Source organism: Myotis myotis, unplaced genomic scaffold, assembly GCF_014108235.1.
Source record: "Myotis myotis isolate mMyoMyo1 unplaced genomic scaffold, mMyoMyo1.p scaffold_m19_p_17, whole genome shotgun sequence".
Classification (NCBI taxonomy): Eukaryota; Metazoa; Chordata; class Mammalia; order Chiroptera; family Vespertilionidae; genus Myotis; species Myotis myotis.
In genome coordinates this window covers 17,282,991-17,309,951 of record NW_023416321.1, presented here as the reverse complement: position 1 = coordinate 17,309,951, position 26,961 = coordinate 17,282,991, and the positions used below count along the sequence as shown (strand labels likewise).

General features: G+C 59.3%; 1 protein-coding gene across 1 annotated transcript; it reads right to left on the bottom strand.

The window, feature by feature from the left end:
- Window positions 1-999: 999 nt before the first annotated feature.
- CACNG5 (calcium voltage-gated channel auxiliary subunit gamma 5) lies at window positions 1,000-26,734 on the bottom strand. The gene is made up of 6 exons (XM_036342148.1): window positions 26,589-26,734; window positions 4,653-4,907; window positions 4,007-4,093; window positions 2,997-3,137; window positions 1,387-1,532; window positions 1,000-1,284 (listed from the first exon to the last, which is right to left on the bottom strand). Exons 2-6 carry the CDS (start codon window positions 4,846-4,848, stop codon window positions 1,027-1,029), a joined length of 828 nt encoding a protein of 275 aa, XP_036198041.1. The 5' UTR covers window positions 4,849-4,907; window positions 26,589-26,734; the 3' UTR covers window positions 1,000-1,026.
- Between the last annotated feature and the right edge of the window lie 227 nt (window positions 26,735-26,961).

Below are 26,961 nucleotides of genomic sequence, written 5' to 3'. Positions count from 1 at the left end.
CACCAGGTGTCGGCAAATGCAGCTCCAACTCCCACGCAGCCTCCTCGCAAGCTGCCTTCTGCGGGTGGTACAGACATCTGTCCCCATGATTCAATGTTAGGGCCGTGGGCTGGAAGTGAGGCCCCTGTGAGCAGGGACAGTATCCCCAGGGCCTGAAATAGAGCCTGGGAATATTCACTCGGACCAGCAAAATTCTCATCATCAGAGTCACTTCTTGGGGTTAAGGCATGAAAGACCCCTGTTGAATATGTCACGGACGGAGGGGCCATACATAGTAAGACATCATCAGCCACTAACACCTCTTTGTGACTTCATCAGAGTGGCCTCAGAGCGCCCTCAGCCCCTGGGGACCAAGATGGGCAGCTGAGTTCTGGTGGGAGGAGGAGTCACAGTCTGTGGGCAGAGAGGGAGGGGACAGCACAGACGGGTGTGTTGTATGGAGGGACGTGGTGACAAAAAGAATAAAAGATTTCACAAGGACACTGCTTGGCAACGCAGAACCAGCCAGACCGCCCTATCAGTCACCTTTTGTCCAGGGGGCCAGATCCTGAATGTGAGGGCCAGGCCCAATGGCAGACACACGTCCAGCTGGGGGTATGGAAGGAGCTTGGCGTCCCAGAGCTGGCCTTGGCCTGGGGCCATGAAGTTGGGTGTGCAGGGATGAATACATGGCTAGACACCCACCTGTCCCAGGAAAGGGGAGAGCGGCTGGAGTGATTGGCACTCAAGAGGCGGGGCTACACCCATGCTCTCTGCCAATCTGCTTGCCCACTGGCTCCAGACTCCTGACACCACTGGGGGGCAGTTAGAGACATTCTGGGGGAAGCAGGGAGACAACATGGTCATGTGACAACAGCTAAGCGTGGGGGCGGCCTTGGCCTGTCCACCACGGGCTGGGCCCAGGGCGCACAGGCCAGCAGGGGTGAGCCTGGGAGAGGCTGTCTGGCCATCCACGGTCCCGGGGGGCGGTGGGGGGGAGTGGGGGGATAGGGGGACGGGGACAGGGGAGGGGGGTAGGCAGTGAGCTCAGCAGGGCGAGGACGACATCTGGTCGTAGTCGGGGCACTTGAGCAAGGCTGGGTAGTTGCTGTTCATCTGCAGCGAGGCGTCGCTGGAGATGTCGGAGGGGCTGCGGCCCCGGACCCAGGCGTCTGGGTGCAGGAACTGGCCTGAGTAGTCGGAGCAGTTGCTCAGCCGCGGGCGGTAGAGGCCGGGGTGAGGCCTGTACATGTCCTCGGCGGCGTACCTCCTCATGAACAGGTACACGGACATCACGCCCGCGCTCTGCAGAGGGAGGGAGCAGAGGAGAGCTCACCGCTGGGGGCCTGGCGCCCACGGGTCTGCACGGGCAGTGCCCGCTCCCCACCCAGCCTGCGGGGGCATTACCTCCGTTAAGAGGAAGGAGATGGCAGCGAAGGCGAAGGACCAGCCGTACTTGTAGCTGAAGTAGGTGTCCGCGTCCTTGGTCCTGTTGAGCATCTCGTCGTTGATGCTGGAGATGTAGAGCACCAGGCCCACCACCAGAGAGAGGCCTGGAGCAGGGCGGGTGTTCAGGGAAGGGCCGCGGGGTGCGGATGGGGGCCCGCCTCCCCTGGGGCTCAGGACGAAAGCCCGGGCCTTGTGGCGACAATGCGCTCATTCTGGAGGTCAGAGGGAGCCGGCGCTCTCCTCCGAGGCCCTGTCCGGAGCTGCAGTAAGACAGCTCCCGCCCTGTTTTGTTTGAGAGTTAGTTTTGGGTGGTGAACACACAATACAATACACAGATGACGGATTATGGAATTGCACCCCTGAAACCTGTGTAATTTCATGAACCAATGTCACCCCAATAAATTCAAATAATAAAAAAGAAAGAAAACAAGCGCCTTGGCCGGCTGCCTCCTGAGCCATGGTAAGCCTGAGGGTTCTCACCCCACCTGCCCGCTAGGATCACCTGTCAGACGTAGATGCCTGACCCGCCCCCCCCCCCCCCCCCCCCGCCGGACATTCTGAGTCACCCCAGTGACCTCATGTGAAGGACGGGTGAGAACCATGAGCCAGCAGGCGGCTTTTGCTAAACTGAGGAGTAAGACAGGCCCCGTGATAGAGGCAGCAGCCTCCGGTTCCTGCCTCCAGGGCGGAGGAACATCATGGAGGAGACCAAGTGGCTCATGGTCCGCCCAGCCCACCTGACCCCTGGGTGTGGCCTGTTGAGATCGCTGGGCAGAGAGGCAAGGAGAGTGTGTCCAGATCCTAGCCATCGTTAAGTCGGCGGGGCCCAAACTCCCGGCGCCGTTGTGCCAATGACGGCCTCAGGCACCGGTCCCATCAGTTAGTGACTGTAATCGAATCAGGACATAACTAATTGCTCTGTTTTGAGCTATTCAGGTTTAATTCCATTTATGTGATTAAACTAGGGCCTCTTGAAGGATGACTGTTCAAGGAAAATCAATGATTCAAGACTTCCTTGGCACTTAACGTGTGTTTGCACCACTGGGGCCCAGGGGACCCTGTCCATCGCTATCTGCAAAACAACTTCCCTCAGCCCGGTCCCACCCCTCGGCCCGCCTCCCACCCCTCATCCCGCCTCCCACCCCTCGGCCCGGCTCCCACCCCTCATCCCGCCTCCCATCCCTCATCCCGGTCCCCACCCCTCATCCCGGTCCCCACCCCTCGGCCCGGCTCCCATCCCTCAGCCCGGCTCCCATCCCTCAGCCCGGTCCCCACCCCTCAGCCCACTGCTGAAACATCCCAGGTGCCTCAGAGCTACGGGGTAGCCTTGACTATCGCCAGGTTCATAGAAAGGGAAAGAGCGTCACCCAGGTCCCTGCCTCTGGACGAGGGGGAAGTACCGCCCTGCAGAGGGCGGGCTGAGCTCTCTTCAGGTGCCTGATAACGGTGTGCTGGATGGATGGACAGATGGGCAGAGGAATGAATGGCTTCTCAGATGGAAGGATGGACTTCCGGAGCAGAGCTCTGTGGGAGTCAGAAGCCCAGGGTGCACGAAAACAGACACTTACCCGAGAGGATGAAGAAGATGCCGGAGACAAAGGCCAGGATGGTCCTGTGCGGACGGATGTGCCCGATGTTGCTCAGGATGAACCCAATGAACATGAAGAAGAGACTGACCAGAGGGAACGGTGTGGCCGAGCGAATCATTTCTGATGGAGGCACAAGAGGCCTCTGTCAGCCCCAGGCGCCTTCCTCGCTCCTACCCTCCTCAGGCGAGGCTTCCTGGCAGTGTCCGCCAGCTGTCAGGTCCCAGAGCTGCACCTGCAGGCGCTCCCTGGCCTGCACCCCCTCCTGCGGTGGCCTGGGACCTCGCAGGGCTTTGTCCCTTAGCCCTTAGCCTGTGGCGTCTGTGCTAACCCAGGGGGAATTGTACTGCAAATGCACCCTAGGGACCAGAACCAGCTCTGGGGGGCCAAGGCCTGGAGGTCAGTCTTGTTGGGGGCCAGAGGGCTTGATTCAGTTCCCTGAGTACTATGGTCTGAATGACTGTGTCCCCCAAATTCCTATGTGATGGCATCAGGAGGTGGGGCCTTTGGGAGGTGCTTAGGTCACGAGGGTGGAGCCCTCAAACAGGGGATTAGTGCCCTTAGGGAATGAGGCCCCGCAGAGCTCCCTCACCCCTCCCTCCCGCCGTATGAGGACACAGGAAGAGGCCCCACCAGAACGGGCCATGCTAGAGCCTTGATCGTGGACTCCTAGTCTCCAGACCCGAGAGAAAGACATCTCTGGTGTTCATACGCTCCCTGGTCTGTGGGGTTTTGCTCTAGCAGCCCAACCAGACCAAGATGCTGGGTATGGATGGCCTCTCACTCGCCTGGGTCACAGGCCTGGGACATTTCGAACCCGTCACCACCCCTGGATCAATAATCGACAGTAAGTCCCGGGGAGCTCAGGCCAGCACCACCAGCTGAGTCTGAGGACCTTAGTTCCAAAGAAACAAGTGGTCACCCATCCCTTCCCTCCGCCCTGCTCACTGCACTGTCTGGCCAGGGCCCAGGATGGAGTCTGAGGCACCTACTCAGAACGTTGACCGTGGACTCGGACGTCAGCTGGCTGTTCATGGGCATCACGTACTCTATGGTGAAGCAGCGTCCGCGCTCCTCACCTATGAAGACAAGGATCGGTTGCCTGTCCAGGTCCTTCTGGAAGGTGGGTTTGAGGTATCGCCCACCCTGGAAACTGGTGGATGCAGCGACGCTGAATCAAGGGGACCCGGTCGCCTCCCGAACCTTCATTCCCTCGTGTGCAGGGTGGGATCAGGAACCAGTCCTGCCTGGCAGTGCTGTGGGCATGGAGATCAGTGAAGCCCTGGCGCAGGCACGGAGGGCACCTCTAGCCCTGAGCTGTGCCAGCTGCCCTCAGCCTGGAGGTGGAGCGGGGGGAGCCGTGGTCACAGTCACCTTTCCCGTGGGAGGGCCCAGGTCCCGGGAGATGAGAGGACTTGCTCAAATGGACACTACACGCCAGGCTCCGGTCTGGGGTGGGTCCCCGTGGCTGCAGGGACACGCCCTGGGTTCATGAGGATTGTCTGGGGGAACCGCCTCCTTCCAGCAGGGCCTCTCCTCCCAAGGTGGGGCAGGGGGCTCTTGGGCAGGCTTTCCCGGGGCAAGGCTGCTCCTCCCTGGGGCAGGGGGCTCTTGGGCAGGCTCACCCTGTGCCCTCACCTGCGAGGAAGCAGACACGCCACAGGCCCGAGTGCAGGGACATCCTGATCTCTGTGCTCTGGTTCTGGGGCAGGACCACGCCCTCCTCCAGGTACAGCCAGTAGTCGGTGCTGACGGCGATGCCCAGGAGGCCCAGGCCGCACACGGCAAAGACGCTGCTCAGCAGGGTCAGCGCCTTCCTCCCGCAGGCGCTCATCTTCCCGGACGGTCAGGTGGGTGGCCTGCAGCCGTGGTCCCGCCAGCAGGGGGCAGGCTCTGGGGACAGGAGAGAGGCTGGGCACTCGGGCAGGAGCAGCCAGGGCTCCGAGGAGGCCACGATGAGAGGCCGTGGGAGGTTACTGAAGCGAACCCCACCTGGCTAACTGATGAGTACAGACCACCAGGCTGGCCAGCTCTCTGGACACCAGGCCACTGGTCAGAGGTGCCACCCTCTTCCTCCCCCTGCCAGGAATTCACAGCTTTCTTCCCAGGCTACAAGGGGCCACCTTGTCCTCTGTGGGAGTCCCCCTGCTAGATAACGCTATTCATTCATTCATTCATTCACCCAGTAATCCATGGTGCCCAACATGGGAGATAAAAAGACTGAACATGACGCTTTCCTTGACCTTGAAGACGTCCTGCCTAGAAGGACCAAGGCACCCAGGGGATCTGCCCGAGAGCTCAGGCGCAGGAGGAGGGCTGAGGGTGAGCTCTGCTGGGGGCTTCTCGTGTGGAGGACTCCGAGGGTCCCGTGCACCCTGGCAGAGCCGCGGCGTCAGGAAGGGGAGCAGCCACAGCCTCGGGAACAGGCAGAGGGCAGAGCAGGCTTCTGGGGAAGGGGCCTTCCTCCTGGGCTGTGATCAGTTGTAGTTCTAGGTCATAGGAAGTAAAGGCGCCAGACCACAGTCCAAGGTCAAGGGGCCTCCTGCACCCACCGCGTTAGGAGCCGTGTGACTCTTGCCTGCTCAGCACATGGTATCGGCAGGAGCCAGCTCTGCTCCAGCCAGAGAGACGCGAAGGGTCTGTTCATGGTGAGCCACAAGCACGTCTGCAGATCCCTGCCAGCGCCAGGCACTGGGCTCAGAGCTGAGAGACCCGAGGAATAGGGCAGATGGATGCTGACCCCCTCTTCCTCCCACGGAGCCCACAGCCCAGCGCAGGGCTCTGATGGAGAATCACCAGGGAGAGCCCAGCAACCCCCACCCGGGCGCCCCTCCCCGTGCCTGGTGCAGTTGGGCTCCAATGAGGGCGACGCGCTTCCCCAGTGCTCCCAGTGACCCTGATGGGCAGCCCGGGTGGAGAACGACGGCCTTTGCTACTCGAAGTGTGAACCACGGGCCGCAGCATCACCTGGGAGCCTGTTAGAAATGCGGCCGCTCAGGCTCCCCCAACTTTGTAAATGGAATCCACGCTGTAACAAGATCCAGGTGAGTGTGTACCTGCTCAAGTCTGAGAACCGTGCCAAGCAACCAGTGGCAGGGAAGCAAGGAGTGATGAGCCCAGAAGAAGGTCACCCAGGGGGGAGCTGGAGGGACGGGCAGAGGATGGGGCTTGGCACTTGGCGCGCCTCGCCTAGGTGGCCATGCTTGCAACATTGCTGAAGTGTCAACCCTTGGCAATAACGCACAGCCAGAAATGCTGAAACAGGACGTTAATGTTAATGTCCGGTGAGTGTCAGGCCCCAGCACCTGTGCCGGGAGATGGAGACACCTGTGGTGACCCAGGGGTCCTACTCAGGGCTGAGGCACAGGTGGGTCCTGGCTGAGCCAGCGGAAAAGGGACAGAAGTCATGCTCACGCGGGAAGCGCTGCTCTAGGCCATGAAGGGTCTCATTGCACATTCACAGGTTAAAGCCTCGGAAAGTGTGTTTAGCTGCACTCGTTCCAGTGTTTTCCAAGCATATCTGTCCACACAATGGCGTCTCGTTCTGTGAACCCACCTTGGGAATGAGGCTCTCCCCCATGAAGAATGACAAGGCCTGTCCCCCCCCCCCCATCCCCAAGCTGCTAGGAGATGAAATGGCGCAGCAGCCATGCCAGGGCTTTGGAAATTCGCAGGCACGATGCTGGTGTAAGGACTGTTATTAAGCAGAGATGGGCAGATACTGCTAAGCTCGCGCTCCTGTAAGGCGGCCAGATCAGGGCTTCTGAAATATGACAGCTAACGGCTCGCTGGAGCTGAACGTCGATTTTAATGATAATCTTGGCAGCGAGACAACAAAAACCTTGGGTCTTGCAGGCCTGGGAGGATGAAAGTGGAGAGGAGATTGGATCTGAATCTCCAAATGCAAGAAACAAAAGAAGCGGCGATGACCCACCGAGCTCTGTAACAGCCGAGCGTGAAGCCTGGAGGGAGCTTGGGAAAAGGGGAACGTCCTTCCAGAGTGTGTGGCAAACTTACGGAACTCGGCCCAGAGTGAAAAATAACAACCCGGCCCTAATCAGTTTGGCTCAGTGGATAGAGCGTCAGCCTGCGGACTCAAGGGTCCCGGGTTCGGTTCTGGTCAGGGACATGTGCCTTGGTTGTGGGCACATCCCCAGTGGTGGGTGTGCAAGAGGTCTCTGTAAAAAATCAATAAAATATATTTAAAAAAAAATAACAACCCGATTCATTGCACACGTGTCATTATGCTTCTATCACAAAATCATATTTATTTACAAATAAATAATATCAGGGCCTCACAACACCCTGTAGGTAGGTAGTGTTAGGCCCATTTTGTGGATCGGGAAACCGAGGCTCAGAGATGGTAAGCAGCCTACAGGACAGTCCCAGTGGGTGACAGACTGTGGACTGAAACCGAGGTCTGGTCCCAAAACCGAGCTCTGGCTCCACCGTCTCCCTCCTAAAGACGCACACCGTCCCAGAGGTGCTGGGGTGAAGCGACACATCCGCGTGGGTCACTAGGGAATCTAGAAACGTATGTGATGCAATACTTGGAGGACTGTCTTTGTAAATGGCCAAGTGTCACCTAAGGGCTGTTCCTTTCTTTTTGTTTTGTCAATCCTCCCCTGAGGGTATTTTTTTCACTGCTTTTCAGAGAGAGAGAAGGAGAGGGAGAGGGAGGAAAGAGAGAGAGAGAGAGAGAGAGAGAGATCGACTGGTTGCCTCCCGCAGGCACCCCCACTGGGGCAGGTATGTGCCCTTGACTGGGAATCGAACCCGAGACCCTCCAGTGCATAGGCCAACACTCTAACCACTGAGCAAACCAGCCACAGCTAAAGGCTGTTGTTAGGTCGGAGAGAGCCCAGGATCGGATACATGCAGACATGACAAGATAATGGACTTCCCCTGGAATTTCTCACAGATCAAGGTGCCAGACACAGATACCAGCTTCTTCTCCCTGAATTCACATACCCCCACACAGATAAGAACTTCGTCCTGAATATTCCGCCCATTCCCTGCAGCAGAGAATTCCTCAGCTCATGTCCCCGCCCCTCACCCAACCGCAGTATAAAAAAAGCGCCCGCCTCCCTGTTGGCGTGAATCCACGTGCCCTGTCCTTGGGGTACGTGGGTCTCCCGGGGACGCAGAATAAACCTTTTCCTTTCCTTTCTTTTCTGATTCACTGGACTCTATTTCTTGCGCCGCCTCCTGTGCCACCTAACCTAACAGCTGTTTCTTGATCCCACTGGGCAGATCTCCTCCTGCGCCTCCTGGAGGTGCTCTGACTCAGCATTCCCGATTCCGAAAACCACCTTGCAGGGCGGGAAGACTGACATTTCTCCCAAACCGCATCCAAGCACGTCCAGGTGCAGAAGGAAGAAGGACCGGAAGCCACCCAGCCAGGCCCATGGGGGGACAAGGTGTGAGCGGGTCACGTCTGGGTGCTGGTCCAATGCTTTCCCCCGGTGCTGCGTGGAAATCGTCAGGCAGCCGATGACGATGACCGGCCCGCCCCATTCTAAAAACACCGTTCGTCGCATCTTAGTTCATTGCCTTCCTGACTTTCTCCGATGTAACCGCATCGGTGCACCCCGTGTCTTCCGTTGGTGGGAGCAGGGATGGGGGTCCCCGGGGAGACGCCGGCTGGTCTGGCATGAATTTCTAGTTCCCAGTCACCAGGCGTCGGTCTAAGCCTGCTTTTACACGGTGGCTGCTTTCCCCACGAACCCCATCCCCCTTACCAGGTTCACTTGAATCTTCTGACGGGGAAGGCAGACTCTTTTATAAGTTGCTGCCACCAGGGTAGATGTTTATGTTACATGTAATAATAAGTGAATAAAGCTGGATGTAAAACCAGGTCTCGAAGGAATCCAACTGGGGAAAAACTCATAAGCTGGGAAGAGATAAACCAAAGCCAGGACGGTGGACGCGTCCAGATAATAAGGTTAAGTATATTTGATTTTCTTTATCACTTCCCTGTGCTCGACAAAGCTGCTAGGAAAACGTATTATTTCTATACCCAGAGAGGAGCACAAAGACTAGAGTCATCAATTCACCACTCGCTGCCCTCGGGCGCGGGGCCCCAGCTAACCCCTGGGCAGGAGCTGCTGAAATGCGATGTTACCCTTTGGGGCGTGGGGCCCAGAAGCGGAAACATGGCAGCTTTGAGCCTTTTACGATGATTATCCGGGTGCATTACCTCCGCGTATTACCTTGTTAATTATCAGGAATTAACAGCTGCTAATTATCATCCGTGACTAGCAATTACGGGAAAATGTCTTGTGGAGAATTAAATCACAAACGGCACACTTCCCTGCCCAAGCCAGTAATGAAAGGACTTCAGTGACGTGCTTAGGTGCTCAGTGACAGGTGAGGGTACCGGTGTGAGGGGGAGCCCAGCTACAGGATGGGACAGTAGTTTAATTGGAGAGAAGGAGAAGGTGGAAGGACAGTCCAATGCAGAACGCGGACCTCAGTTTCCTACCGGCCCAGAGAAACCTGCTCCTGTGAGCTGGTCTAGGGACTCAGCATCAGCCTGGCCAGCTCCCAGCAGGATGACTGGTGACCATCAGCCCCTAGTGGTCGCATGGCTCTGCCTGCTGTCCACCGTGCTGAATGCCATTGCACTCTCGGTGGCTAGAAAGGGACCACAGATTCCTTGCCATTCTTCCCATTGAGAGGTGGGGTCCACGCACGTCCCCTCCCCTTCAGTCTAGGCAGGTTTGGGACCGTTTCGACCAACAGCGTGCACTGAAATGCTGACTCCTGAGGCTGGGTCATAAAAGGAGGTGCGGTTTCCGAATGCTCCCAGAGCTCCCCCACGGGGAACCCAGCCCCCATGTAGGAAGTCCGACCTCCCTGAGACTGCCGTGCCTTAGAGCAGGTTCTCAATCTCAGCCCCATTGACATCTGGGGCTGGACAGTCCTGTGTGGGTGTCACGGGAGTGCAGGATGTCAGCAGGACTGCTGCCTCTGTCCACCGGCTGCTGGGAGCACCCCAGCTGTAATAAACAGCAATGTTCCTCTGGGTGCGAACACCGGCTTGGAGGCCATGCACAGGTGCTCTGGTTGAAAGCCCAGCAGGGCCACCAGCCAACAGCCAGAATCAACTGCCGGCCGTGGGATCGAGCCATCCTGGACTTCCAGCCCAGTCGAGCCTTCGGATGACGGCAGCCCCAGCCAACATCTGATTGCACCTGCGTGAGAAACCTCAGCAAGAACTGCCTAGCTGAGCACTCCCAAAATTCCTGACCCACAGAATCATTTTTTAAAATGATTTTAAAAATATGTTTTTATTGATTTCAGAGAGGAAGGGAGAGGGAGAGAAAGACAGAAACATCAATGATGAGAGAGAATCATTGATCGGTTGCCTCCTGCCTGCCCCACACTGGGGATGGAGCTTGCAACCCAGGCATGTGCCCTGACCAGGAATCTCACCAATGACCTCTGGGTGCATAGGTCGATGCTCAACCACTGAGCCACGCTGGCCGGGCCAGCATCCACATTCCCGTTCTGATACCCTCCCGGCCAAGTCACCTTATGATTACTCTTTTACACAGAGAAACCTGCGGATGAAGACATGGTGGCCACCAGCTCCCAGTGGCAGGGAGTGGATCCAGCCCAGGCTCTGTGCTTCCCCTGCCTCGCGGGGAGACCAGCCCTCACTTCCATTTCACCGACATTCAAAAACTTCTGCCTCCTCTCTTCAACAACACAGAGGTGGGATTTTGATGTTGAAAATTATCCTCAATCAAGGGCATACATGATATCTACACTAATAAAAGAGAAAAATGGTAATTGGCGTACGGTGCTACTCTTTTCATTGGCTAATCAGGGCTATATGCAAATTAACTGCCAACTGAGATGGCAGTTAACTGCCAACAAAGATGGCGGCTAATTTGCATATGTAGGCACAATGCAGGGAGGCGAAAGGGAAAGCAGGAAGAAGCCCCCTGCCACTGACAGTGATTGGAAACCCAGGGGGGAGCTAAGAGGCCCTGCCCCCCAGCCATGATCGGAGAATCAGGCGCCTTTGCCGCCCTGGCCAGTGATAGCAGGAAGTAGGGGTGGAGCCAGCGATGGGAGCTGGGCATGGTCGAAGCTGGCAGTCCCGGGAGCTAGGGGTCCCTTGCCTGGGCCTAAAGTGGAGCCCACGATCGCGGGGCCGCTGCAGCTGTGGGTCCCCGCTGCCTGAGCCGGACGCCTCAGCCAGAGGCGTCCTGCAGGGGCAGGGGCGGAGCCCACGCGATCACGGCACCCCCCCCCCCCCCCCCCCGCTGCCACTGCGGGTCCCCGCTGCCCGGGCCGGACGCCTAGGCCAGAGGCGTTAGGCCTGGGCAGGGGCGGAGCCTGCAACCGCGGGGAGCTGGGAGTCCCCTGCCCAGGCCTAATGCCTCGGCCAGAGGCGTTAGGCCAGGGCAGGGGCGGAGCCTGCAACCACGGGGAGCTGGGGATCCCCTGCCCAGGCCTGACACCTCTGCCAGAGGCCTCAGGCCTGGTCAAGGGGCCGATCTGGTGATTGGTGATCGGAGGGTGATGAGGGTCAACTCCTCTGGCCGAGGCATCAGGCCTGGGCGGGGGGCTGGGGGTCCCCTGCCCAGGCCTGATGCCTGGGCCAGAGGCATCAGGCCTGGGTGGGGGGCGGAGCCGGGGATTGGAGGGATATGATGGTCCCCTTGCCCAGGCCTGAAGCCTGGGTCAGAGGAGTCAGGCTTGGGCGGGGGGTGGAGCAAGCGATCAGAGGGAGATGGGGGTACCCTGCCCAGGCATGATTCCTGGGCCAGAGGCCTCAGGCCTGGGCGGGGGACAGAGCCAGTGATGGGGGGAGATGGGGGTCCCCTATCCAAGCCTGACACCTCTGGCGGAGGCGTCAGGCCTGGGCAAGGGGCCGATCAGGCGATCGGAGGGTGATGGGGGTCGATGCCTCTGGCCGAGGCATCAGGCCTGGGCAAGGGGCAGAGCCAGCAATTGGAGGGTTCTGGGGGTTCCCTGCCCAGGCCTGACGCCTGGGCCAGAGGCATCAGGCCTGGGCTGGGGGCAGAACCAGTGATGGGGGGAAATGAGGGTCCCCTGCCCAGGCCTGACACCTCTGTCAGAGGCGTCAGGCCTGGGCAAGGGGCCGATCCTGCGATTGGAGGGTGATGGGGGTCAACGCCTGAGGGCTCCCAATATGTGAGAGGGGGCAGGCTGGACTGAGGGACACCCCCCCCCCCACACACACACCCAGTGCACGAATTTCGTGCACCTGGCCCCTAGTAAAATATAAGTAAATAAGGAGCCAGAAGACCATTCCATACATCTGCTAGTTTGAGCAAACGTGTCTGTACCTTGAGCCTTCTGTCCTTCTGACCTGTGAAGCCCACCAATCCCTGCCCTGCTATCAGCCACGAATAGTACAGGTCGCCCTCCCCCCTGCCCCCTGAGTCACACATCGGGGACACCCGCAGCAGTAGCAGATGTCCGCCCTGCCCCCGACACCAGCCCCACAGTGAGAGCAGCCGCCCCCAGTCCCACCCCAACACAAAAGGATTTTTATTCTGTAGCATTTGCTTCAGAAAAGGCAGAGCCGCACACTTCCTTCTTCCTCTCAGTCCCCCTTAAACACCACTGCGCCGCCTTCAGTGACATGAAGTCTTAATCGCCCGCAATTAGAAGCCTACCCTGCAGCTGCCTCTCCCGCTCCGCCTCCCGCAGCGCCCGCCCAGCCCGGACCAGCAGGGCCCCCGCGGCTCCGGGGCCAGGAGAGCCGGCGAGAAATGGGAAACGACTTCCTACCCTGTGTCTAAATGCGTGGGCAGGCACAGTGTTCAGACCTGATCTAACTGGTGACACGGGCCATCTATCAGATCCAGGCCGCAGAGGCCGGCGGGGAGAGCGGGCCTACAGCCCGTCCTTGCCTGGGACCCTGATTCGGGGTCGGCTGCTTCTCCGTGTCCTTCTGTCTCCCCGGTTCCTGCCAGCTGATGTTTATTGGATCAGGAGGACTCCGTGCCAAAAACGGTTCCAAACAATTTACACGCATTAATTCACTTAATCCCCGAGACAACCCTCTGTGGTGGGCACTGTCAGTAAAGTGAGGACGGTGCTGGTACCTTCTTCCAGGGGGGGTGAGGATTAAACGAACCAACACGTGTCACCAGCTTAAAATAGGGGTGTTCCCCACCATTTGGCCAAGGTCACCAGCTAGAAAGTGGGGGGGCTGGGCTTGGAACCCAGCAATCTGCCCCTTTCCCTGCGGAGCACAACTGCCTCTCGTGCATCTGTGCATCTCGTCCTGAGAAGCGGCAGTCGGTCCGACAGGGTGCTGAGCTCATCTCTTGGAAACTCGCTTCCGGAGAGCGGAGATTCCTGACAGTCGAAGGGAAAACGTTGACCTAGTTCTGCTCAACCTCCGCAGCCTCCTGCTTGAGAGAAGAGGACTGAAGGCTACGTGTCCTTGTCTGCTTGGCCCTTGGATCCCTCAGGGGGATGGACACACCAGGTACTTTTCACATGAGACAGCGCGTGCGTGAGGAGGAGGCCTGGGAGGGAGGAGCGAGGAACGGAGCCTTCCCGCCGGACTCCCGCCGGACTCCGAGCTGGTCTTGGTTCTGTCCAAGCCCCTCCTCCACGCTTGGAGTTGGTACTTGTGTTTCAAGAGAGACGTTTCTGTTGCTGCCCACCCTTCCTCCCGGGAGAAGGGGCGGGGAGCCCGGGGAGGGACAGGGGCCTGGCTTTGGAGGTGCCGCCTGGGAGGCGCTCCAGGCCAGCTGGGAGCCCTGCAGAGAGCACTCCCTCAGAGAATCGCTGATACATGAGGACTCTGGGGAGCCGATCGATGGGGCCTGGCCAGGTTACAAAGCGGCCGATGTGCCTCTATAAATACCTCCTGCATGCCCGTTCCCGCCTCCAGCTTATCCTGCCATAACTCAGGGCTCTAATGGTCCACAGCACACGCCCAGGCCTCCCCTCTCTCCACCCACAAACCCCTGCCCCTCTGAGCCCCAAGCCCTGGGTCAGACAGAGAGCTGGCCAGGAGGCTGTGGGTCCAGGAGCAACCCGGAATCAGACCGTGACCTCCTGCAGGTCGACGCTCAACCACGGAGCCACGCCAGCTGGGCTGCACCTCGTTGTAAAACCAGCCTGGATAACGGCCTCCCAGCAGTTATCTAGTATCAGGTTTTCTAGTGTTAAACCACTCTGGCATTACTGGGATGAATGTTGCTTTTGTTGTGATATATAGTATCTCTCTCTATAAAAAGCTAATATGCAGTGTCCCTTGGGAGTTTGACTGGGAGACCGGTAGTTTGATTGCTTGCTATGACGTGCACTGACCACCAGGGGGCAGCGCAGAACAAAGGAGGGCCTCAGCCAGCAGCCAGCAGCCGGGGAAGGAAGGCTCCGGCTGGCAGCCAGAAGGCCCCCCGATCGACCTGATCACCGGTCAGGCCTAGGGACCCTATCTGTGCACGAATTTTGTGCACTGGGCCTCTAGTTATATACAAATTATAGGTCAATCTCCTTCATGAATATAAATACAAATGTCAGTTTAACATTCTGTTGATGACATTTGTGTTTATAGTCATGAGTGAGATTGACCTATTAAGTTTTCCACTGTCCTGTTTAGTTTCATCATCAAAGTTATATCAGAACCACAATGAGATACCATTACACACATACTAGAATGGCTAAAGGGAAAGAGATTGACAATAGTAAGTGCTGACAAAGACCTGGAGCAAATGGAGCTCTCATACATTGCTGGAGGCAACGCAAAATGACACGGCTGCTTTAGAAGGCAGTTTGCCGTTTCTTATAAAGTTAAACATGCCCTTGCCACGCAAACCCAGCCATCCCACTCTTAGGTGGGTTGCTAGCCTCCAAGAGGCGTCTCAGCGGCAACTTCTGGCCTTGCCAGGGCCCAAGGCCACATCCTCCTGTCTCTGGGCGGCCATTACCATTTCACGCTTGAGCTACTATGGCCATATCTGGGTCCAGTACCTCCTGGTCCGCCTTGGTGGCAGTTCACCTGCTCAAGGCTCTGGGTTTGAGGAAAGACTTGCTTCAGTCTTTCTTAAGGGCCAGCTGTGGATTTTAAAACCTCCTTAAGTGCGGGCGGTGAATGGGTGTGCATTAGCTGAGCTCACTCTGCTGCTGAAACTGGACGTGTCTAATGCAGTGCCTGCGTTTCACGCCCCCTCCCCCCTTTTCCTAGCGGTGGTACCAGGAATCTCTAACGCCCCTCCCCCCAGCATTCTGGAGCGGGGGGGCGGGGAGACTGCCTCTTTCTATGCTTCTGCATTTCCCAATGTGCCATAACCAGCACGAACTATTTCTCCAATGGGGGCGTGTGCACATATGTGTGTGTGTGTGCATGTATACACATTTATGAGCTCTAATCCAACAATTACAAAAGGTGACATATATCTACATCAAGCTTTTTGAAGCAGAGCAGCTTCAGGGAGAGGGAGGCTGCCGGTGAATTCCCTCTGCTCTCCTGGGATGGCCTCCCTGCTCCTTCCTGGGCAGACGCCAGCCTGCCCCAGGCTCTGGCCATGCTCTATTTTTATTTTCATTATTTAACTGTGTCCAATATACACGCTAAGTGGAGCGCTCGCTCCATAGCTTAATGGACGATGGCCCTCCATCTGCAAAGGTGCAAGTCACATGGAGCTCCGTAGGCTGTTGTGGGGGCAGGGAGGTGTCCTCAGGGCCCCTGCCCCTGTCAATCTCAGTCTGAGGCAGAGAGGGCAGGCATGGGGCTGCCAAGGGGGGACACAGGAGTGAGTGAAGCCAGCGGCATTCAGGCCACTTGCAGTCTGCTCTCAGGAGCTGAGCGGCTCATGGGGCTGGAGGCGGGCTGTCGACTTGCTTTCTCACCCCAATTGGCTTGTTTACCATTCACTGAGCTCAGCTCCTGGCCAGACTGCTGGGAGCTGTCCTGAGACCCGCCTCCTGGAGGACGAGGGGTTTTATTCTTCTACCTCATCCTCTTTCTTAGACATTTGATTCTAGACCTTCACAGTGACCTACACAGCGTCTGTCCACTGACCCCACAAAGGTTGCACATCCAGGGCCTAGAAAACAATGGGGCGAGTCATCAGAAGCCTTTGCTGATCGACTGCATTGACCTTGACCCTTGGCATTCACGATGCTTTACCTGGGGTCCTTTCATCCAGCCCAGGAGTGGCACGACCCTATGGATGGCATGACCCTATAGATGGCATGATCCTATGGATGGCACGACCCCGTGGATGGCACGACCCCAGGGATGGCACGACCCCGTGGATGGCACAACCCCGTGGATGGCACGACCCCGTGGATGGCACGGCCCCAGGGATGGCACGGCCCCATGGATGGCACGGCCCCAGGGACGGCACGGCCCCGTGGACGGCACGGCCCCGTGGACGGCACGACCCCGTGGATGGCACGACCCCAGGGATGGCACGGCCCCGTGGATGGCACGACCCCGTGGATGGCACGACCCCGTGGACGGCACGACCCCGTGGACGGCACGACCCCGTGGATGGCACGGCCCATCTGCAAGTGAGGAAGCCGAGGCTGAGAGGGGTCCTGCCCAGGGGGCTGGGATGGGACCTGAACTTGTCTCCTGAGCAGAGGCCTCAGCCTGTTTCACCCCATTATCCCTACAGGGAGGCAGGCGCTTTCCCAGGTGCACCCCTGGGAACAGGCTCCAGGGGGCCACTCAGCCAGGAAGTGTAGTCCCCAGGTCTGGGGATCAGGGGCACCCTGGGCTGATCTGTGCTGGATCTGCCCTCCCCGGGGCAGGAGGCGAGGCGGGAGGGCTGCTGCTTTCTCTGCCTCCAGAGTGCAGGGCAGACTGCCCGCCGCCCTCCTTGGCTGCCTCCACCCTCCCTGCCCCGCCCCGCGCCCCTCCCCTCCCGGTGTGTCCACAGGCCCATCACGTGATGAGTGTTCCTCATTCTTCCCACAACAACACATTCATCAGGAGGGAGACAGACCCTCTGCCCGGAGGGAAGACAGAGGGAGCCAGGAAATCAATAATGGAGGATGACGCCTCTGTGCTGGGCCTCCTCGCACTGCTTCCCTCTGCAGAGGCAGGGCCGACAAAACAAATGGGGCTGCACTTTTTATTCTAATTGATCTTGAAGCTGGGTGAACCCAGCGGTGCCCCCTTCATGGCTGCTGGCACTTGGCTTGACAAGGGGCTCTCAATCAATGCGCACGGGGCCACCCATTAGCTGATGTGGGTGCCCGGGCTCCCCTCTGCACACAGTGCTGGGGCCTGACCAGCAGGGTCGGGGCAAAGGTCACCAACTTGGGGGGTGGGGGGTGGGAGATGGTCAAAGGGGAAACCAGGGCCCCACCACAGCTCCAACCTCTTGTCTCCTGTACACAAACAGATTCCTACTTGCCTCGGGCTTAAATGCCTTCAAAGCTGAGCTGAAACCCCAGGGGTGCAGACACATCAGCCAGCAGCACTTCAGTCTGAATTTACAGAGCCTTGTCCTCCCTGGGGATGTCACAGCACCTGTCTCGGGGACACAGCGAGGCGCGAGTGAGGCGACTCCCGCACAGGTCCCAGCCCACACCCGTGCTGTCACCAGCTGCTGTTCAAGCCTCGCTCTGGTGAGTGAGGTACACAGGGCTTGGCACAGCTCCTGGCACACGGCAGCTGTCCCCCTCCAGCTTCCGGAAGTGTGCTGAGGGAGGGAGAGGGGGCACAGGGGTGCCTGGAAATCTGGAGCAATGTCCTGCAGGAAGGTTTCAGAGAGGGGCAGCGTGAGGGTGCCGAGGGCCAAGTGGGGCCCGGACACCGCCATGTGCCTGCCACTGCGCTGGGCGCTGTGACTCCGGTGGAGGCCAAGCCCAGCCCCTGCCCCCAGAAAACTGTGCGCACAGGGGCCGAGCCCCCGGCCGGGCGCCCTCCCCTTCGAGAACTGGGGCAGCCGATGCCTGGTGCCCTGGAAGGGCGGGGCTGGCCTGGGTGCTCTGTGCCTGGCGGCCCCGGAGCACCTGGCTCTGCGGAGAAGGCGAGGCTGGCAGAGGCATCTCGGGCCTCCCGGATGAGAGGTGCAAGTGAAGGTCACCCAGCAGGGAGCAGCCAGCTATTTTGGCACCAAGTGAGATGCACACAGGAGTCACCTGCCTCCTAGGGCAAGGGCTGGGTGCCTGGATGTGTCACCCCGCGGGGCAGGCAGAGCTTCCTGCCTGCCGACACCTACTGCCCAGGAGCTCCATACGCGGTGGGGCCTCTGTCTGGAGGGGAGGCCGTGGTGGGTGGTGGAGTGCCAGGGGCAGTCGGGAGCCAGAACAGAGTGGGGCTCTGTGAGCCCCAAGCCTCTGACCCCGGAGGCGGGACGAAGAGGTCGGCAGCCTGGAGGGCAGAGCCCCTCGCTCAGGCTCTGACTCTGCTACAACCAGCTGTGTGGTCTTGGACACGTTGCTTAACTGCTCTGGGCCTCCATGGGCCCATAAAACACGGGTGCCCATGGTTTAGCAGGCTTTTAGGAAACGTAAGCTTTGGTGAGAACGTGGGGAAATCGGTGCCGATGTGAAAGGGCGCTGTGGAGAACAGTTTGGTGGGGCCCTAATCAGTTACCCATATCATTCCTACATGAGCCAGAGATTCCACTCCCAGGGATAAGCCTGAAAAACCTGGCAAGAAGGTTAAAACAAATACCTGTACTTGGATGTTCAGAACAGCATTATCTGCCACAGCCAGAAGGTGGAAATAGCACCAGTGCCTGCCCATGGACTGAAGAATGGAAGAGCACGGATGGCACAGCCACACAAGGGAATATTATTCAGCATCAAAAAGGAACGAAGTACCGATACCGGCTACAACGTGATGAACCCGGAAAATACAAAAAAGCGAAAAAGCCCACAGGCTGTGATCCCGTTGATAGAAGTGCCCAACACAGGCAAATGCACCGAGACAGGAAGCAGATGCGCGGCTGCCAGGGACGCGGCGAGGAAGGACTGGGAGGGACTGCTTTCCCCTTGGGGTGAGGAACATGCCCAGGAACTAGAGTGGTGACGCTTGCACAACATCTGAATGTACCAAATGCCACTGAATTGTATACTGGATGACGGTTAAAATAGATTTTACGTTGTATTTTACCACAATCAAACCCCCAACAGATTGCATTTATTTATAGCAAAGAATATGATTCACCACAATGTAAGGAGTGCATGCGAACAATGTACTATATGCATGTAAGCAATTATGGGAGAGTCGGGAAGGCTGAGGGGGTTGGGGGGAGGGGACGGGGGGGAGGCGTAGTTAGAGAAGTCTGGGTGTGAAGTGCTTGGACACAAAGGAACGGCTCAGTGAACTCCAGCTTCCCTCCCATTGGCTTCTCATTGTTGGAGAACTCGCCTCTGCGGACCACACCCCTTCACACAGCACGTTGTCCCCCACCCTGGGAGGCAGGCGGGACAGGGGTTTAAGGGCTATGGTTTCTGCCCTCGGGCGCGTGTGTGAGTCTATGTCAGGACGTCGTCCTCCATGAGGGGCTCATGGGAGTCCAGATGCCTGGAGCAGGGCCACCTCCTGCTGGACTGTGACCCGGGCAGCCTGGCCTTGAACTCCGGGGAGGCGAGGACCCCCCGCCAGACAGCCCCACCACGCGAGCAGAGGCTTCCCTGAGCTCACACAGGGCCGCTCCTGGCCACTTCTTTTTCCTGCCAGTTCATTTCCCAAACCTCCTCCATAGCCAGCAACTGCTTCAGTCCCAAGGAAATGAAAACAATAAGCAAAAAGGCTCATCAGAACTTAAGCCCCCCCGAGCCTTTTCTCTCCCCACCTGGTGCCTGGCTTCCGCAGGGGCCAGCCTTAGGGCGGCGCCGCGAAAGCTGGTTCCCCTGAGCACCAGAGAGGCCTGGTCTGGCACCTATCAACCACGGACTTATTTAGGCCGCCGAGCCTCAGTGTCCTCATCTGTGAAATGGGGTAACGCCTGCCACCCTCGTGCGGAAGTGCCAGGTATAACCCAGAAGCACAGAAGGGATGGAGCTGTCATTAGCTCCATCTTCTGGAAATGGCCCAAATCATTCTCTTTCCATTTGCCTGACACGTGGGACTCAAGACAGTACTTTAGAAAGGTACCCACGGTTGGGTCCTCTGTCCCACTCACCCTGTGGCCTGTCAGCCCGCCCATGGCCCCTGCCCTTTCTCCAAGCTCTGCTCTCTCAGCCCCGGGAGTGGTCCCCAGTCACACACAGCTGACCGGTCCAGAGGTGGACGCCTGACCTGAGCAGGTTCAACCACACTCTCCCCTGGGGAGTGCCCATGCTCTTCTTAAGATCAAGCCAACTGCTCCTTCCCGTGGCCTGTGGTCTGTCGAGGACGCCACCATAGGGCCCTGCGGCTGGAGAAGCTGTGAGAGACGGTCCCACCTCCTCTCGTCCTGATTCCAGGTTCTCATGAACTCAGACTTCGAGGCCCATCCTTGCGCTCCAGGACATGCCTGGGGCCTCTCTGATCAGCTCCCTCTTCTGCTTGAGCTGCGCTGAGCAGCAGGCGCTCCCAGGCGGTGGGCCCTGAGAGACCTGGGTTCGAATCTTACCTCTGCCGCTTATTAACTGGGTGACTGTGGTTGCTTGCTCAGCCTCTCTGAGCCTCAGGCTTCTCATTTGTAAAGTTTCTTTTATTTGCCAAAAATCACCACCCAAAAACCCACTCGCTACAAAACCCCTCCAAACTATGCTATTATCATTTCCAGGTTACCAACAGGAAAGCTGAGAGAGAGAGAGAGAGAGAGAGAGAGAGAGAGAGAGAGAAAGAAAACAAGTAACTTGGTCAAGGTCCCTGACAGTAGGTGGTGATAGAAGTCCTCAAGGCCGGCCCATAGCCATCTCGCTGCCTGGCCTCGCCCTTGCGGCAGGACACTCCCAGCCCTGGAATCATTTTTATCCTTCACAGATGTCCTCTGCGGACCGTCAGTCAGCATAACCCCTCAGGCAGTGGATTGAGGGGCGCAGCAGGTGGGTGGGCGAGGGAGGTTGGGGAGAAGAGTTTGAGGCTCCCCTGAAGCGCTCCAGGGAAGGGACGCCCTCTTCTGGCCGTTGCTTGCTGTGCGATGAGACAGCCTTTGCTTTCTCGGGGAGACTAGGGTCCAGATTTATGCTCAGAGCCAGGGCCCGTCAAGCTCTAGAGCTGGGAGGGCTTCGGAGGCTGTGGCTGGACGCTCCCGACGGGAGGGGCTGTTTTAGTCCCTGGAGCACCCCTGAGCCTGGCACACAGTAGGTGCCCACAACACGTGTGGAGAGAATGAGTCCTCGCTCCTATCCCCTCCGTTGTCTGCCAGGGGCCATTTGGATATTGATAACACCATTCACGGGCCACAGAAAACGATCAACTCAAAAATCGACCTGCTCTATCTGGTCAAACATTTAATGAGCTCAGGGCCAGGACACATGATTTCGTGGGCCTCCCGTGGCCTGCGGGCCGGACGTTCCCCACCCGGCCTGAGCAGATGGGAAAGAGTGCCCCGGAGAGGAGTGGGCCCTGCCCAGGGGTCTCCTAGCGCCCATCGTAGGCCAGGGTAACTCCTGTGGCAGCCCCCCAAGAAGATCCGCGCACAGGATGCTTTGCTGGGAGGTATAGAAGGAGGCATCCACCCACTGGGCATCATCTTCAGGTGAATCAAAGATTCTGGCCATGGGGACTTGAGCAGGGCCTGCCTGGCACAGGCAGAGGGCCTTGGGCATCCCATCATCCCATTAGATAGCAAACATACAAGGACACACCAACGGGGCGGATACACACGCCTCCCGAGGGGCCTCATCCGCTCTCCAGCACACACTACACACCCGTGTGCCAACAGTCCTGGGGACGTCCCTCCTGGGCACTCCCATCACTGCAGCCCGTCCCCAGGGCAGACTCCCGCACACGGAGGAAGAAAGGGGTTCGACTGGCCACGATCGAGGAGGTGTCTGCAGGTCTCAACTCTCTGGGGTAACTTTCAAACCCACATTTCCAGTTGAGAACCTACTTCTGACGTGTATCGCTTGGAAAGTGAGAACTTGGCACTGGGTCCACTGACACCCCCTTCGAGTCTCAGGGGCTCAGGGGCCACAGAGTCTTGGTTCTGTCGTCCTCCCTGTCCTGCTCAAGCACACAGCGATCTGTAGCTCCGCCCGCTCAGCTCCCAGGGGAGGCCGGGCCAGCCTCCTCGGACAGACGGACAGATGGGCAGGGAGGCAGTGACTGCAGAAGAGCGGTTCTTCCTCCTCGGCTCTGGGACCAGAGACGAAAGGGAGCGCTGAACTTCCCTTGACCTCCCGAGAGACTGGCCTTGAGCTCACCAGATGGCACTGCTGCCACTCAGCGAATACATGCACAAATCCAGGACAGAGCCTGTGGTTGGGGGAAACGAGGGTGCTGCCCGCCCTCTAGCCTCCTGCTGGCACGAGTGTATGGAGAGGGAGGGAGGGATGGCACTGGCAGCATGAGAGATGGCACAGGCGGCATGAGAGATGGCACAGGCGGCATGGATGGCACAGGCAGACAATACACCACTCCCATAAAGACCCTGTGAAAACCAAAGCCCAGAGAGGTTCTGTGACTAGTCCAGGTCTCACACTGCCACTGAGCGACTGAGCTGGGACCTAACACCCTTCTGTGCGGCTCCAAGTCCACAATCCGGGGGATGACAGTAGAGTGTGGGCGGCTCCACTTCTTGTCCCACTGGTATCCCCCCAAGTGGCTTGGCCCTGTGCGCCTGGAAACAGACGTAAGGACAATGCCCACTTCACAGGACGCTGTGCGCACGTGTGGGGACACCTGGGACGGTGTCTGCACCTGGCGGGAGTGACCCTGCCTCAGGAGAGAGCTGTGGCCTCCTGGTCACCTGATGGGGCTCTTCAAAGCCTGCTGGACTGTCCCCACCGGCCACACCCACACCCGCCTCCTGCTGGTGCCTCCTTCCTCCCCCGCTGCTGGGAGGCCCTTCCCCCAGGTCTGTGTGCGCCTCCCTCCCCTCCCGTCTCCCTCCCTCCTCCGTTCTCTGCTCAAATGTCACCTACAGAAAAGGCCCCTTTGAAAATGGCACCCACCCCCACCCGGCTTTTTCACGGAGCAGCCTCCTGTGCAGTTCCCTTCTTTCGCGTACTTATTGTTCACCTCCCGCTGGCGAATGCTTACTCCTCAGGGAAGAGCAATGGATTCTGTTTGGTTCACAGCTGCATTCCCGATGGTTCGAAGCATAGGTGACTTCACCCCCAGGGGACACTGGGCCTGTCTGGAGACATTTTCGGTTGTCGCAGTGGGAGGAGGGGTGCTGCTGACACCCCACAATGCACAGTCCAGGCCTCTCCCCAAAAGAATAATCCGGCTCCAAATGCCAACAGTGCCACAGTCATGTGCCCTTTGCTCACCACAGTAGCCGGCATGTATATAGTAGGCGCTCATACATGCAGTGAGGGAAGCACGAGGAGCTGTTGTCATGTTATCACTGTTATTTAAGAACGGATGTGGGTGAGGATCATCTTTAAGAATGGTCGACAGTTGAGAGTTCATGGCCAGAGGTGATAGGGTCTGAGCTCTGCCCGCAGCAGCACCAGGACGGGCCGCCACCTGCTCACTGCTGGGCCACCACGGGCCAGGATGAGTCCATTTTTCAGGTCCCCCCACAGCTCCAGCCCAAGCTACGCAGCCTGCCCCTCCCACGTAAAGCCTGCCTGTGGGCCCCCTGGGCAGGGCCTGTCAGTCCTCACCCCCACGACCCCCTGAGTGAGGACCCCCCTACACAGTCTTTTGGGGTGACCCCGGCGGCCCCTCCCAGCCCAGGGAGCTACAGGTCCGAGGGAATTGGGGCGTTGTTGCTCTTTTCGAGGACGGGGAGTGCGAGGGCTGTGGATGCTCAGGAAGGCACAGGTGCTGGAACCCCGCTGCACGGCTCAGCCCAGGCCTTTTGCTGACCTAACAAATCACACTGACAGCGGCCTCGGCCGGAGAACACCACCGATGGGCTCCTTTCAACTCGGTGTGGCCGCGGTCTATGGATGGGAGAGCAGTGCAGAAAGGAAGGATGCTTTGCTTTGGGCCTAGATTGCCTCCAGAAATAGGCTCTGAGGCCCCACCCGGCCACTGGACTGGAAGCCTCTGGAAGCTTCTATCAACACCTGTGCTCTCAGCAGGCCACCCAGCCCACACTGCCAGCAGGAATTCCCACCCGAGGTTCACAGCTTTCCCCGCCTACTGCCTGCCCCAGCCCCCCACGCGTTTCCTTCTCCCAGGGGCCTCCCTGGGCTCCCAGCTGGGCCCTTCTCTGTAAACTCTGAGGCTGGGAAAGTGCCCCTTTCCCGCTCTTCTGCCCTCTGCCCGCCCCTGAAAGCTTTTAAACAATTCATCAGTGCTACGGTTTAGCAGCTGACAAAACCGAGCACCAGGCCAGGAGCCGAGGGAACGAGTCTCTAATGGTGGAATATTGGGCAGCAGGCGGCTAGGTTTGGGGGAACAGGATGATGCCCGGTGGGCAGGAGTTGTCCTGGGGCTCCTGCAGTCACAGGCAGCTGGCCTCGATTCTGCCAGGGAAACAGGCTGACCCCAGACCCAGGATGAAATAAAACTGCACACTGGTGCCCCGTGACCACCTGGGAATGAGTGCGGGACGGGGGTGGGGGCGTAGGGATGTAAGGGGGTAGGCCCAGGCTGGAGCCCTGAGGCAGAAATGCCAATTCCCCCAAAGGCAGGGCTTGGTGGAGACTGGGTTCCAAGTCTCCCACCCTCTTTCTCTGGGACTCCAAGCCCCACCCGTGAGCTACCCGGACACAGACATTTACATGCTCCTCCAGCCCTCAGGATGGCATGAGGGTCCTAGCCGCATGACCACCTCCCTCAAGTGCAATGTCGGAGTCAGGCCGGGGCAGGAGGAAGCAGAGACACCTGCCCTGGACACCCCCAGTGAGCTGGACACGACACCTGTGTGCTTGCTGTCCAAACACCCCAGCCCCATGCTTCAGATGAGGACACTGAGTCTTGCTGCTAGTGATCCAGCCGGGGTTGCAGCCTGCTTTCCACCCAGACAGAAGGCCTGCCTGCAGCCAGGTGTGGACGATTCAGCCGATTCTCCCCTCCGCCCTCCCCACCCCCACCTCAGCCCCAGATCACAGGCCGGGACTCACAACCTGAGGATGGCCCAGCTCTCACAAGCCGGCTGCCAGCTGGCGGTGCCATGGATGCAGCCCACCAGGATGCCAGGATCCTCACACACTGGACATGTGTGGCACCCTCGGGGCACCCACTACCTTCCCCGTGTGAGACAGAGGCAGACGTTTGCGGTGGGGATGTCTCGGGCACAGTAACAGATGTCACCCTTTCTAGGCACCCTAGGGACCTGGCCCTAAAATGGGATGTCCCCAGCCACCTCCAGCTGCCAAGTCAGCCGGAAAGCGAGGCACAGCGAGGGCGTCGCTGGCAGGCTCCGGGGAGCCGGCTGGCTGTGGTGTCAGCAGAAAGATGCCAGCAACCTGCCACCAAGTTGCCCGTGGTCCTGAGGTGTCCTGACCCCAGTACATCAGAGGGATCCAGGCCAAAGTCACCCCTCGCCCACCTCCAGGGCGGTCTGGGATGTTTGCTCATTGAGCCCTGGGGTTTAGGGACGTGAGGGAGCGAGCCTGAGGCCGTCTGGAGGGTGGGCCCATCTCCGGTTCCCCGGACAGCGTGGAGCAGGAGCGGGCACACGGCAGCTGGAGGGAGGGTGACATGTGGGGACCTTGTCCTGAGACCTGCTCGCATGGGGCCACTGATAATCCAGTGCCAAGTGGGCGGATCCCTTCCCTTCTCTGAAGATCGGCTTCTCCAACCATAAAAGGGGACAGGAGTGCCCAGCAGGCTCTAGGGGGCAGATGAGAGCGTGGCTGCACCCAACCCCGGAGCAGCACCTTGAGAGTGGCCAGGCTCAGAACATGGGCCTCCTCCCTCCCAGCCAGGTTCCCCAACTCTCAGCCCCAGAAAGTGACCATTTGATCATCAGTCCCAGCAAGTGATCGTCTGACTTCACTTACAAAATTCTACCGAACTGCGTCTTCCTCGAGGGCCAGATCAGGAGGAGGGCGAAGAGTCCGATCGAGTAACCAACACGGGGCTTTGGAGCCACTGGAGAAAGTAGCGCATCGGCCGCGGCTCCCCCTTGGCCGCCACCCCGGCTCGCCCGCGCGTCCCTCTCTGCTCCGTGGCCCCTGGCAGGGACCCTGTCTCCAGCCCAGCCGGACCCAGGCAGCCGCCCCGTCTCCACAGCCAGGAGGGAGGGGCGCGGGGTAGGGGGACGGCGGGGCGGTCGGACGGGCGGGCGGGCTGTGAATTCCACCTGCGTAGACAGCCCAGCTCAACAGGTGACGGGGGCTGGCCCTCCCGCATCGCCCGGTAATCCCTGCAGCCCCGTTCAGCCCGCCCGGAGTCTGCCCTCAGCTTCGGAGTGGCGACAAGAACCGCCAGCGGCGTCGGCAAAGGGGCATCGCCACCTCCGCGCACATCACTCACTCTTCCCCCCGCGCAGCCCTGCCCGCACCGCGCGGGACCACCGGCCCCCGCCCCGGCTGCGCGGTGCAGGGGGAGCCGGGCGGCCGGCGCAGGGGACCGCGGAGCCTCCCGGTCTCCCCGGCTCCTACCTCGCTGGAGCGGCCGCGACCCGATTCTGGCGCCAGGCCCCCGCCGGTTCCGCGTCTCGGCGGGAGGGACCGCGCGAGGCTCCCCGGCGCCCGTCCGGCCGGGTCCCGCCGAACAGCTCCGCGCCCGCGACCGTGTCTGCAGCCGCCGCGCGCCAGCTGCGAACTCCGCGGGCGAGGGCGGGCCGTGGGCGGGCCGTGGGCGGGGCCTCCCGTCTCCGCGCCGCCGGCCACCGCGGGCTTTTGGACCCTGCGGAAGCGGGGCTCCCCCCTGGAGCTGAACACCGCCGAGTGGGGTTTGCTCAGCCTTGGGTCCAACTTACCTTCCAATTCCAGCTGTTACTGCCGCTGCTGCTTAATCATAACAACCGCCACC